This window comes from Tachyglossus aculeatus, chromosome 2 (assembly GCF_015852505.1).
Source record: "Tachyglossus aculeatus isolate mTacAcu1 chromosome 2, mTacAcu1.pri, whole genome shotgun sequence".
NCBI lineage: Eukaryota > Metazoa > Chordata > Mammalia > Monotremata > Tachyglossidae > Tachyglossus > Tachyglossus aculeatus.
Window position 1 is genome coordinate 25,454,675 of NC_052067.1, and position 14,152 is coordinate 25,468,826.

Sequence of the window (14,152 nt, forward strand, 5' to 3'; positions counted from 1 at the left end):
TTGCAGAAAAGGAGTAGCTGTTTGGATGGAGAGAAAACGGCGGACTGTAGAGATGTGAAGGTGGAACCAACAGGATTTAGTGACCGATTGAATACGTGGGTTGAATAAGAGAGATGAGTCGAGGCTAATGCCAAAGTTACGGGCTAGTGAGACGGGGAGGATGGTAATAATAATAACAATAATAATGAGAGAAGCAGCGTGGCTCAATGGAAAGAGCACGGGCTTTGGAGTCAGTGGTCATGGGTTCAAATCCTGGCTCGGCCAATTGCCAGCTGTGTGACCTTGGGCAAGTCACTTAACTTCTCTGTGCCTCAGTTACCTCATCTGTAAAATGGGGATTGACTGTGAGCCCCCCGTGGGGCAACCTGATCACCTTGTATCCCCCCAGCGCTTAGAACAGTGCTTTGCACATAGTAAGTGCTTAATAAATGCCATTATTATTATTATTATTATTATTATGGTATTTGTTAATCGCTTACTATATGCCAAGGACTGTTCTAAGTGCTGGGGTGGATACAAGGTAATCAGGTTGTCCCACGTGGGGCTCACAGTCTTAATCCCCATTTTCCAGATGAGGTAACTGAGGCAAAGAGAAGTGAAGCGACTTGCCCAAAGTCACACAGCAGATAAGTGGCGGAGCCGGGATTAGAACCCACGACCTCTGACTCCCAATCAATCAAGCCCGGGCTCTTTCCACTAAGCCACGCTGCTTCTCTAATGCCATCTGCCGTTATGGAAAAGTCAAGAAGAGGACAGGGCTTGGGTGGGAAGATGAGGAGTTCTGTGTTGGACATGTTAACGCTTGAGGTGTCAGCAGAACATCCACATAGAGATGTCCTGAAGGCAGGACGAAATACAAGGCTGCAGAGGAGGAAAGAGGTCAGGGCTGGAGATGTAGATTTGGGACTCGTCCACACAGAGTTGATAGTTGAAGCCAAGGGAACAAATGAGTCCTCCAGGGAAATGGGTGCAAATGGAGAATAGAAGGGGCTCTAGATCTGAGCCTTCAGGGACGGCGGGTGGGAGCCAGAAGAGGAGCCGGTGAATGAGACTGAGAATAAGCAGCAAGTCGGAGAAGAGACCGAGATCCCGGTGGGATCTTCAAATCAGGTTTCTCCTAACCTACTACGTCCCACTCAATCCAACGTTACTACTATGATATGATTTTCCCGTGTCACGAGGTTCTTCAAAAAACACAACTACCGCATTTTGGAACTATCTGTATTCGAAAGAAGACTGAGAGAATTAAAACTAAAACATTTCAGTATTTTTCATTACACAAATTAGTATTCAGTGGGGTTTCTAAAAATTCTTATTATTCAACCTTTAGGCTGTAACTGATACAGATAGTATTTAGTGAAAATTCTGCTAATGGTGTTTCGTCGTTCATTAAACACAATGATTAGGAGAAGAAGAATGGAAAATAATCACCAACACTGGCATTCAGGCTGCGTAGGGGACCGCATCTAGTTGAATTGCAGCCCAGGGCTCACCTTCCGTCCCATGCAACGCTTCTGCTTTTCTTCATTCCCTCCTTCAAGCTATGAGAACGGTGACGGGGGTTCAGGGGGTGGGGCGGGTTATAGACTCCAGCTCACTTGGGAATTCAAGGAATCCTTGGATACAGAACAGCAGTGGGAGCAGGGGACCACAACAACCTGCCCCTGCCAAGACTGGAGGCGGAACGGGAGCTCGTTGGTACGGAAGAGCTGACGGTGGCCGTGGCAGTGGAGGGCTGCTTTGGACACCCTGCCAGCTCAATCCCTCCGGGCAGCTGACATCCATGGCCACCTCTTAATCCTGCTCTGCCCGTGCCAGCCCGAATGCGGCTTAATGGGGCCGTGAATTGCGCTGAACCATAACTAAAAGTTAGAATGGTGGATCTGTGAATTTGGCAGTTGTTTACAGCTCTGACTGTGAGTTACGGACTGCAGGGGCTGCGGTGCCGCGGTCCATTTAACGGCACTCACGGAACCACGGCCTCTGTCGACTAACCGGGGGGTCGGGCTGTAAACTCATCGCGGCTGCTTACCTCCCGTTTTGAAAATTAAAATGTAGGCGAACTGCAGGCATTTGCTAGGAACATGCATCCCGGAGGCTCAAGGGTTAAGCGTGTATGTTCAGATACAGTGAACAGATGGAAGATAACCCTTGTTTAAATGAGCGTATTAAGGTCTGAATGGCAAAGACAGAAATTCCCCCAAGAAAATCATATATTTAAGACAATCTCTATTAATGAAATTTTGTCTGAGGAAATGAAATTAGGAAAATACAAAATGAAACTAGAATTCCTCAATGTATCACACTGAACGTCCGTGGGTTTCTCCACATTATTAGACTAACAATTTAATGTGCAGACGCCGGCTTTTTACTGCGCTGTGATGAGAAAAACTGCATCAAAAATCTATAGAATTTAATGGAATGTGTATTTGAAACTTGAAAAGCTAGCTGTATTCTATAATTAATTTTCCCATTTGGCTCCTGTTGCAACTTAAGTCTATAGCAAAGAATATAAAATGATCATGCTTAATGGTTTTTAAGCACAATTAAAATTCTTATACGAAGCCTACAGTTGATTAATGTTATCAGACATACGTTTGACTCTCAAAGCTATTCTGATGCTCCCAACACCTTAAGATTAACTAACTTTTAAAATTTCCATCTCAAATACAATATTTCATTTTCAAAATAAAAAACTAATTTCAAAGTAAATGAAAATCATCTTTTAAGAAATATAATGAATATACTTTTTAACTTAGAATTCCCTTTTCAGGTACTTTTACTCATCTCTAGGAGACAACTTGGTACCAAAATCTACTTCTTTTCTCTTTAAAAAAAACTTAAAAAAACTAATAGCCGTATATAAAGTTTAATATGCTAAGCTACCTACCTTTAATGATGCCGAATAATGACTAATATTTGTTGCCTTTATCCAACTTCTTGAATGGGGATCCCCCAGGAATTCTACATGATAACTGTCTACATTTCCATCCAGGTCATAGGTCACATATTTCCCCTTCAGGGAATCAAGACAAAGTATGCCAGGCCAACTTTCAAAAGAAAAACATTTGTTTAATCATTTTGAAATACTTTTTGACAGCAGTCATCTCGATACCTTTCCTAATCACATGTTAAAATTCCTACTCTGAATTCTTTTTCACCCAACCCTCCATCAATCCATACCTGCAGATGGCTTAAAACAGAAAGTCATTTTTTTACATTTGGCAGACTGCATTACTATGACTCTTGACTACATGCGAATTAGAATTTCTTGAAAAGTATGAGTTGTTAAAACACGTGGCTAGGTTATTGAAGGATACTGTGGAATTTCCTATATTAGGACAAAGCAGCCATGTATTTTTCAAAGGAAAAAGTTCTCAGAGGTGTATTCCGCCAAGAAAGTCTACCCTCCTAAAAGCTTTGGTCATTCCATCTATGACCTTAGATTTTGTGTATATATCTGTAAAACTGCAAATGAGAAATAGCACGGCCTAGTTCAAAGCCCATGGGCCTGGGAGTTGGGCTACCTGGGCGCTTTACAGCTTGCCTGCTGTGTGGTTTTAAGCAAGTCACTTAAATTCTCTGTGCCTCAAGTTTCCTTGCCCATAAAATGGGAATTAACCACCTCCCCCACTTAGACTCTGAGCCCTACGGGGGGAAGGGCCTGTGTCTGATCTGATTACCTTGAACTTACTCAAGGGTTTAATACAGTATTTAGCACAAGAACTTAAAGACTATTATTATTATTATTGTTAAACGGATATCTATTTGGTTTCTATTTTTTATGGTATTTGTTAAGCGCTTTCTGTGTGCCAGGCAGCTCACTAAGCACTGGGGTAGATACAAGCTAATTAGGCTGGATGCAGTCCCTGTCTCACGTGGGGCTTAAAAGCCCCATTTAACAGATAAGGGAATTCAGGTGCAGAGAACATAAGTGACTTGCCCGAGGTCACACAGCAGACAAGTGGGGGAACTGGGATTAGAACCCAAGCCCTTCTGATTCCCAGGCCCGTGCTCTATCCACTAGGCCACGCTGCTTCTAAATCCATAATCTGTGTTCATATGAATGGTTATTTCCTAGTTTAGCACATCTACTCTTCTCCAGTGATCCAGAAATGCAGATTAGGGGTTATTTATTCCTATGAGTCACCAGAAGATAAATGAACAGATTTCCTGGGTCGAGTATATCTAACAGGAATGCTTTACTTGAATTTTTCTTGCCCCCCAAATACATGCCATTTCCTCCCAAATGCATTTAAAAAAAAAACTGAGACACTGAGCCCTCACTTTTGTCTGCTCCACTCTCTTACCTGACCATTCTTGGTTGTAATGGTGACTTCCTGCTACTGGAGTCTTTTCTCTCTCCCAAGATGAGCTAAAGAACTCTGAATTCCCCCGCAAAGCCCCAACCCAATTTCCTCTCTTCCCACCTTTCGTGGCTTCCCATTAGCTGGCATTATTTTGTCAGACCTGCAGCCTGGCTCCCAGGCAGGCTCTTAAGCATGAAGACCCTTCCCATTTTAAAGTTAGTGTCCTGGATGCTCCCTCACAAATGTCCACATCTCAGTCTTTATTTTGTACAGAAAGGACTGTGGATCTGCCTCTTACGATGACCCAGTCCTTGGGACTCTGACCCCCAAAACCCTGGTTTGTATTTTGAGTATCTGTTCTTCCAACTGCGATTACATGACAAAGTCCTCAAGATCAGGGACTGAGTCTTCTATTAATATTTTCTTTGTAACTCTTTATAACATCTAAGCCCGCTGCTGACTTAGTGATACACCATCCAAACAAAACCACTGCTTTAGAGTCCCTTATGTTTAATCACACCTTGGAAGCCCCCAAATACAGTTCTGCACGTGTTGAATTTTCAGCGCTCCCACCGCCTGAGCGTGAAACAAAACGATGTATCTGACTCACTTAAACCCTATTTTTAAATTTATTTTATTTTTGGTAAGATTAGGGTGGCATAGTAGGGCTGATCCATTCTGGACTCAAGCTCCATGTGGGCAGGGATCACATCTTCAAACTCCGTTGTATTGTACTTTCTGCTCTGCATACAGTAAATGCTCAATAAATAGCACTGATTGAATGATTGACTAAAAGTGATGGGAGCCACTTAAATGGTTGAGCAGGCTCTTGCTGCATATAAAGCACAACAGTCTGCTACCTCAGTAAAATTATCAATAATATCCACCAATAATGGCTAGTCCCTGCTGATCTCTCTTTCTTTCTCTAGCTGTATAGTCAGTTCTCCAAGGAGACAGGGTTTCATCCATTAAGAGCCTCCCTTTAAGGAAAACTCTGTTTATAGTAGGCATGCTTTGATGCTTTACAGATGCAAACTGATTTCTTCCACCACCACACTGTATCTAGACAAGCTTTGTTGGAAGAAAGTTCCCTAATTTCCCAACCCCTAAACACGTAGTAAAAACATAGATTATTCGAGAAGCAACTGTTCTGTTTTTTCTTCCTTTCTTTCCATTCCTCTTTCCATTCCCCCCTTTCTCCCTTATCTTTGAATATGTTCCCAGATTATGACTGAGTGCTACTGATTCATCTGACAAAACTGAAATGAATTTCTCTTCTGGAACTCAAATAGGAAATTACAGAAAGAATTTTAAATACCAGTCAAATGAGAGAGCCCCAAACTGGCAAATTTAGCTGCTCTGCTTGGCTTATCAGATTTTCGTAGGCATATTAAATTTTTTAAAAGGTTGAAATCAGTTAAAATATAAGTGCATAATTATTTTAAGTATTCCTGATTCGAATCCAATATGCATGAAAATGAAAATTAAAGGAAAGAAAAGGGAAACTAAAGCGTACTAGATGCTCACTGATGCATACAGATGCATATAACAATATTTATAAAATATTTTAGGCTACTTTGGGCCATAAGAGTAACAGGAGTTGGAAAATTAATATCGTAAAAGCTTTGCTGCCCACCTCGCCAAGCTTGGTGCTTTATTAAGCAGAGTGTTGGATGTTCCCCATTTATGAGCAAAATTAGCCAACTGACCCCTTTTAGGGAAGGAATTTTCGAAGTTTGAGTTCTCCCCATAGACAGGAAGCTTCCTGGGGGTGTTTGCATAAACCTTCTGCTTATCTGCTAAGCGAACAGCTTCAGTTCACTATCAGTTAGCTCCTTCTCCCTGCTGCTTCAGGGTTTCTACTTCCTCAGAGGCTTCAATAAAACTCTCCACAGGACAGGGTTTGTTATTCTGTTAATGTGATTAACAAAGAGTCCTAATAATAGTCACTAGCCATGGCTTCGGCTAGGTGTCCTATCTTAGCAGCTGGCATCTCTACCAATTCCTGGGGAGAAGGCTCACTCTGTGTGATTATGACAGAGCCTTTTAGCCCTGACTCCTAGAAAACTAGAATTTTGACTATACAGCCCCCCTCCACAGGACAGGGTTTGTAATTCTGTTAATGTGATTAACAAAGAGTCCTAATAATAGTCACTAGCCATGGCTTCGGCTACATGATTTCCTATTCTAGCAGCTGGCATCTCTACCAATTCCTGGGGAGAAGACTGACTCTGTGTGATTATGACAGAGCCTTTTAGCCCTGACTACTAGAAAACTAGAATTTTGACTATACAGCCCCCCTCCACCGCTGCCCCAGAATGTAAAAAAAGCAAATACTTTACCTTGTACGTTCATAATGAATAATGGAAACAACACAGAAGCAGGAGCCAGGAGACCTGCGTTCTAAATCCCACTCCACCACATAATAACAATAATAATGATGGCGTTTATTAAGCGCTTACTATGTGCAGAGCACTGTTCTAAGCACTGGGGAGGTTACAAGGTGATCAGGTTGTCCCACGGGGGGCTCACAGTCTTAACCCCCATTTTACAGATGAGGTAACTGAGGCCCAGAGAAGTTAAGTGACTTGCCCAAAGTCACACAGCTGACATTCGGTGGAGTCGGGATTTGAACCCATAACCTCTGACTCCAAAGCCCGTGCTCTTTCCATTGAGCCACGTGCCTGCCATGTGATCTTGGGCAAACCATTTAATTTTTCTGTGCCTCAGTTTCCCCACCTGTAAAATGGGGATTAAATACCTGTTCTTCTTCCGTAGACAGTGAGTCCCATGTTCATTCATTAAATCGTATTTATTGAGCGCTTACTGTGTGCAAAGCACTGTTGGACAGAGGCTTTAACCGATCTGATTATACGGTACCTAGTCCAGTGCTTAGCATAGTGTTTGACACACAGCAAGCGAGGGAGCATCACAACTCAGAACCACGTATCCAAAACTCCGCTCACCTACCCAGGATACCAGTATAACATTTTCCAAGGAGGGAATTATGATTGCTAAAGAAAAACTAAACTATAAAATAAAAGGTTGGAAAGGTTTTTGTACTTATTTGCAAAACTGCTACTTTTTTTTATTTCAACTTCGGGCTTTTTTGAAGATCAATGGATCATCATTTCTTTAAATTTTGGAGAGATCACTTAGCGTGGACAAAAACAGAGATTTTATTCACTGACTTTTATTCACTGATTTTATTCACTGATTCAGTGATTCACTGATTCAGTGATTCACTGATTCAGTGATTCACTGATTCAGTGATTCACTGATTCAGTGATTCACTGATTCAGTGATTCACTGATTCACTGATTTTCAAAACTGGGATAACAAAAATGGCTTTTAGTGGAAATCTGTGGATTGTTTCACAAAGCTTTGGAAACTACTCAGTGGTTGCTGGGATATAAAGTATTTTGATTTTGACCTACCCGAGCATCATTGTTTCCTGGGGTGTTATCTTCTGGGTGATTTTTACCACAGAGTTCACTTTCTCGGATGTACTGACATAACATCATTGAAAGACTGTTTTCTAGTCTGAGATAAGGCTTGAACAATGTTATCATATGACTTCCTCAGCAATGAACAACAGTTCTTGGATTAGAGGTAGTCTATGACAAATCTTTTGAACTTTTATAATAACAATAATAATAATAATAATAGCATTTATTAAGCGCTTAGTATGTACAAAGCACTGTTCGAAGCGCTGGGGAGGTTACAAGGTGATCAGGTTGTCCCACGGGGAGCTCACAGCCTTAATCCCCATTTTACAGATGAGGTAACTGAGGCCCAGAGAAGTTAAGTGACTTGCCCAAAGTCACACAGCTGCCTATTGGCAGAGCCTGAATTTGAACCCACGACCTCTGACTCCAAAGCCCGGGCTCCTTCCACTGAGCCAAGCTGCTTCTCAGTTCCTTATAATAAGGAACTCAACTGAAAGCGGAGTGAAACTAAGCCAATAATTCACTTCTTTGACCTGAAGTCATGTGTTTGTGCCAGAATAGTCACCCAAAGTTATTTTTTGCTAGCAAGGGTAAGGATTGACAAATATGTGACTATCATTCCTTTAATGCTTCAAGAATCTATCACTTTTTCTTTTGTATGGTATCTGTTGAGCGCTTACTATGTACCAGGCACTGTATTAAGCGCTGAGGAAGAAACTCTCCCCCTCCCCATCCCCCCGCCTTACCTCCTTCCCCACCCCACAGCACCTGTATATATGTTTGTACATATTTATTACTCTATTTTATTTGTACATATTCATTCTATTTTATTTTGTTAATATGTTTTGTTTTGTTGTCTGTCTCCCCCTTCTAGACTGTGAGCCCGCCATTGGGTAGGGACGTCTCTATATGTTGCCAACTTGTACTTCCCAAGCACTCAGTACAGTGCTTGGCACATAGTAAGTGCTTAACAAACGCCATCATCGTTATTATTATTAGCACAAGTTGGTACACTTTCTGTGTTTTGCCTGGCCTCATCTTCGAATCACTCAGGAGAATATCGAAATTCCCTCTTCTGGATTTCTTCCTTGGCTTTGATGGGGTTGTGACTCTTTGGTGGTGCTGTGGTAGCATGGAGCGACTTAAAACCAGTAGTGCGGTGGAGAAATTAGTGATTTGGTGGCAAAATGAATAGTCTTGGATGTTTTCAGTTTGGGTATTGCACCACTTGTACCCTTATCCTTTAACTTGATTTGCGTGATACAATCTAGGTTTCCAAAAGCCATTTTTAAAAAATGGCATTTGTTAAACACTGCGTGCTAAGCGCTGTACTAAGCGCTGGGGTGGATACAGCACACAGTAATAATAATAATAATAATAATAATAATGATGGCATTTATTAAGCGCTTACTATGTGCAAAGCACTGTTCTAAGTGCTGGGAGGATACAAGGTGATGAGGTTGTCCCACGTGGGGCTCACAGTCTTCATCCCCATTTTACAGATGAGGGAACTGAGGCCCAGAGAAGTTAAGGGACTTGCCCAAAGTCACACAGCTGACAAGTGGCGGAGCCGGGATTTGAACCCATGACCTCTGACTCCAAAGCCCGGGCTCTTTCCCACTGAGCCACACTGCTTCTCTAATAGCCACACTGCTTCTCTAATTAAGTAAGCGCTCAATAAATACGATTGAATGAGTGAAACAAGCCAAGTCCCACATGGGGCTTATATTATTAATCCCCATTTTACAGATGGCGTAACTGAGACACAGAGAAGTTAAGTGACTTGGCCAAGGGCACACAGCAGGCAAGTGACTGAGTCAGGATTAGAACCCAGGTCCCTCTGATTCCCAGGCCCATTCTCTATCCACTAGGCCACACTGCTTCCCTATTCCCTTGATCGCTTGAGCATCCAGCGCTTAGGACAGTGCTTTGCACATAGTAAGCACTTAATAAATGCCATCATTATTATTATTCTCTATGCCTCTGCCCACCCCAGGGATGGGAACGTGTGAGTGGAGCTCTGCAAACCCCTGTCACTAAACTCATTTCCTTTGCACGGGTTGAATGTGAGAAGCAGCGTGGCTCAGTGGAAAGAGCCCGGGCTTGGGAGTCAGAGGACATGGGTTCTAATCCTGGTCTGTTGCTTATCTGCTGTGTGACCTTGGGCAAGTCACTTAACTTCTCTGTGCCTCAGTTACCTCATCTGTAAAATGGGGATTAGGACTGTGAGCCCCACATGGGACAACCTGATTACCTTGCATCTACCCCAGCGCTTAGAACAGTGTTCGGGTAAGCGCTGAACAAATACCACAATTATTATAATTACTATCACGGCTGAGGCTGGTCCGTTATTCTTAGTGGGAAACTCCAACAAAACCAGTGCCTCTGTTTCCCTTTCGAAAAATCCGGTTCATTCAATCTGTGCAATTAACTTGAATCCACCTCAGCAGTCGGCACAGTGCTTGACATATAGTAAACGCATAAATTCCATAAAAACAAGGATAATAATAATAATGATGGCATTTACTAAGCGCTTACTATGTGCAAAGCACTGTTCTAATAGCTGGGGAGGTTACAAGGTGATCAGGTTGTCCCACGTGGGGCTCACAGTCTTAATCCCCATTTTACAGATGAGGTAACTAATGCACGGAGAAGTTAAGTGACTTGCCCAAAGTCACACAGCTGACAGTTGGTGGAGCCGGGATTCAAACCCATGACCTCTGACTCCAAAGCCCGGGCTCTTTCCACTGAGCCACGATAGTCAACAAGTGCAGCTGTGCTATGGGTAGGTTGTGAATGCTTAAGTCATGTGGACACGTATTTTCAAACCTGTACCAAGGTTTCTTGTTGCATCTTTCCACATGTTCTGTTGTCTGTCTCCCCCTTCCAGACTGTGACCCCGTTGTTGGATAGGGACCGTCTCTATATGTTGCCAATTTGTACTTCCCAAGCGCTTAGTACAGTGCTCTGCACACATTAAGCGTGCAATAAATACGATTGAATGAATGAATGAATGAATGCAATCTCCTTGCTTTATTTCTTCCAGGACTTTATCGTGAATAATAATAATAATAATGTTGGTATTTGTTAAGCGCTTACTATGTGCAAAGCACTGTTCTAAGCGCTGGGGAGGTTACAAGTTGATCAGGTTGTCCCACGAGGGGCTCACAATTTTAATCCCCACTTTCCAGATGAGGTAACTGAGGCCCAGAGAAGTTAAGTGACTTGCCCAAAGTCACACAGCTGACAGTTGGCAGAGCCGGGATTAAAAAGATAGATGTGAAGCATTTGGAACTCCCTAGACTAGATCAACACATGAATTAATAAAATGTTGACAGTTTCCCCATACTCATAAAGACAAGTCCTGTTTTCACTTCATCGGAGTTATTCCTAATAATGATGCTGCTTTATGGCATTCAAGAAGCAGTGTGGCCTAGTGGAAAGAGCATGGGCTTTAGAGTCAGAGGACCTGGGTTCTAATCCTGGCTTCTCCACTTGTGTGCTCGGCGGCCTTGGGCAAATCACTTAGCTTCTCTGTGCCTCAGTAATCTCATCTTGTAAAATGGGGATAAAGACTGGGCGCCCGATGTGGGACATGGACCGCGTCCAATCTGATCGGCTTGTATCCACCCGAGTGCTTAGTACAGCGCTTAGCACAAAGTGTTTAATACCATTTTTAAAAAATGGCTTTTGGAAACCTAGACTGTATCATGCAAATCAAGTTAAAGGATAAGGGTACAAGTGGTGCGATACCCAAACGGAAAACATCCAAGACTATACATTTTGCCACCAAATCACTGATTTCTCCACCGCACTACTGGTTTTGAGTCACTACATCAATCAATCAATCAATCAATCATATTTATTGAGTGCTTACTGTGTGCAGAGCACTGTACTAAGCGCTTGGGAAGTACAAGTTGGCAACATATAGAGACAGTCCCTACCCAACAGTGGGCTCACAGTCTAAAAGGGGGAGACAGAGAACAAAACCAAACATACTAACAAAATAAAATAAATAGGATATGTACAAGTAAAATAAATAAAATAGAGTAGTAAATATGCACAAACATATATACATATATACAGGTGCATAGATACATATATACATATATATACATATATATATATGCATAGATACATATATACAGGTGGAAAGAGCCCGGGCTTTGGAGTCAGAGGTCATGGGTTCAAATCCTGGCTCCACCAATTGTATATATATTTGTACAGCTTTATCACTCTATTTTACTTGTACATATTTAGTATTTATTTTGTTAATGATGTGCATAGAGCTTTAATTCTATTTGTTCTGACAATTTTGACACCTGTCTCCATGTTTTGTTTTGTTGTCCGTTTCCCCCTTCTAGACTGCACCACTAAAGAGTCACAACCCCATCAAAGCCAAGGAAGAAATCCAGAAGAGGGAATTTCGATATTCTCCTGAGTGATTCGTCTATCGAAGATGAGGCCAGGCAAAACACAGGAAGTGTACCAACTTGTGATAATAAGAATAATGATGATGATGGCATTTGTTAAGCACTTACTATGTGCCAAGCACTGTTCTAAGTGCTGGGGTAGATGCAAGGTGATCAGGTTTTTCCACGTGGGGCTCACAGTCTCAACGCCCATTTTACAGATGAGGTAACTGAGGCACAGTTGTGACTTGTCCAGAGTCACACAGCTGATAAGTGGCGGAGCCGGGATTAAGCCCACAACCTCCAAGCCCAGGCTCTTTCCACTAAGCAACGATGCTTCTCTATGATATGATGATATGATATGAGATGATAGACTATGAGCCCACTGGTGGGTAGGGACTGTCTCTATATGTTGCCAACTTGTACTTCCCAAGCGCTTAGTACAGTGCTCTGCACACAGTAAGCACTCAATAAATACGATTGATGATGATGATATGACACCTGCCCCAACTATTGTCCCCTCTAGACTGTAAGCTCGTTGTGGGGAGCGAATGTGTCTACCATAAATATAATATTGCTATAATGTGCTCTCTCAAGAGCTTATTACAGTGTTCTGTATACAGCAAGGGCTCAATAAATATGACTGATTGATTAAACTACTGGGGAAGTCAGAGCCATGAAAATTACAAAGCGATGAAGATCCTGCTTGAAAATTTTTCCTCCTATATGAAATACTAAGTAATAATAACGAGGGTACTTGTAAAGCGCTTACTATGTGCCAGGCACTGTTCTAAGCGCTGGGGTTGATACAAGGTAATCAGGTTGTCCCACGTGGGGCTCACAGTCTTAATCCCCATTTTCCAGATGAGGGAACTGAGGCCCAGAGGAGTGAAGTGACTTGCCCAAAGTCACGCAGCTGACAAGTGGCGGAGCCGGGATTAGAACCCGTGGCATCTGACTCCAAAGCCTGGGTTCTTGCCATTAAGCCACGCTGCTTCTCTTAGATGCCTCAGCACCTCCAAGATCCATTCATTCGATCGTATTTATTGAGCACTTACTGTGGAGAGAGCACTGTACTAAGCGCTTGATCCCACTGCCATCACCAACTCGAAAGAGAAAGGCGAAAGGAGAAAGGATCATTGCGTCTCACTGTTCTCCATGGCTGGCAAGAGTCTAGCTAGAATGTTTCTTCCATTCCAGCTGCCCAAAGGATTGCCAATCATACTAATAATAATAGTGATGGCATTTGCTAAGTGCTTACTACATGCAAAACATTCATTCATTCATTCGATCGTATTTATTGAGCACTTACTGTGCGCAGAGCACTGGACTAAGCGCTTGGGAAGTACAAGTTGGCAACATATAGAGACGGTCTCTACCCAACAGTGGGCTCACAGTCTAGCACTGTCCTAAGCGCTGGGGAGGATATAAGGTGATCAGATCGTCCCACGTGGGGCTCACAGTCTTCATCCCCATTTTACAGGTGAGGTCACTGAGAAGTGAAGTGACTCGCCCAAAGTCTCACAGCTGCCAACTGGAGGAGCCGGGACTTGAACCCATGACCTCTGACTCCAAGCCCGTGCTCTTTCAATTGAGCCACGCTGCTTCTCTATCCACTCCTGGAATCACAGTGTGGCTTCAGCCCACAGCGTGACGCCATGGCCATGGTAAGCGCTTAATAAATGCCATCATTATCATTATTATTATTATTATTACCCCCAGCACTCAGAACAGTGCTTTGCACATAGTAAGTGCTTAATAAATGCCATCATTACTATTATTATTACTATGTACCAAACACAGTGTCATCAGATACGAAACAGAAACAGCATGACTCAGTGAAGCAGCTTAGAGAAGCAGCGTGGCTCAGTGGAAATCAATTAATCGTATTTATTGAGCGCTTACTGTGTGTAGAGCACTGTACTAAGCGCTTGGGAAGTACAAGTTGGCAACATATAGAGACAGTCCCTACCCAACAGTG

At 42.7% G+C, this 14,152-nt stretch overlaps 1 protein-coding gene across 4 annotated transcripts in view; it reads right to left on the bottom strand.

Moving 5' to 3' along the window:
- ZCWPW2 (zinc finger CW-type and PWWP domain containing 2) overlaps positions 1-14,152 on the bottom strand; it is a 134,304-nt gene that overhangs the window by 67,060 nt on the left and 53,092 nt on the right. For all 4 annotated transcript variants that reach the window (XM_038769778.1, XM_038769795.1, XM_038769787.1 and 1 more), the window contains one exon: positions 2,891-3,050. In XM_038769778.1, the coding sequence (XP_038625706.1) occupies positions 2,891-3,050 (160 nt within the window). The remainder of the gene's footprint in view (positions 1-2,890; positions 3,051-14,152) is intronic.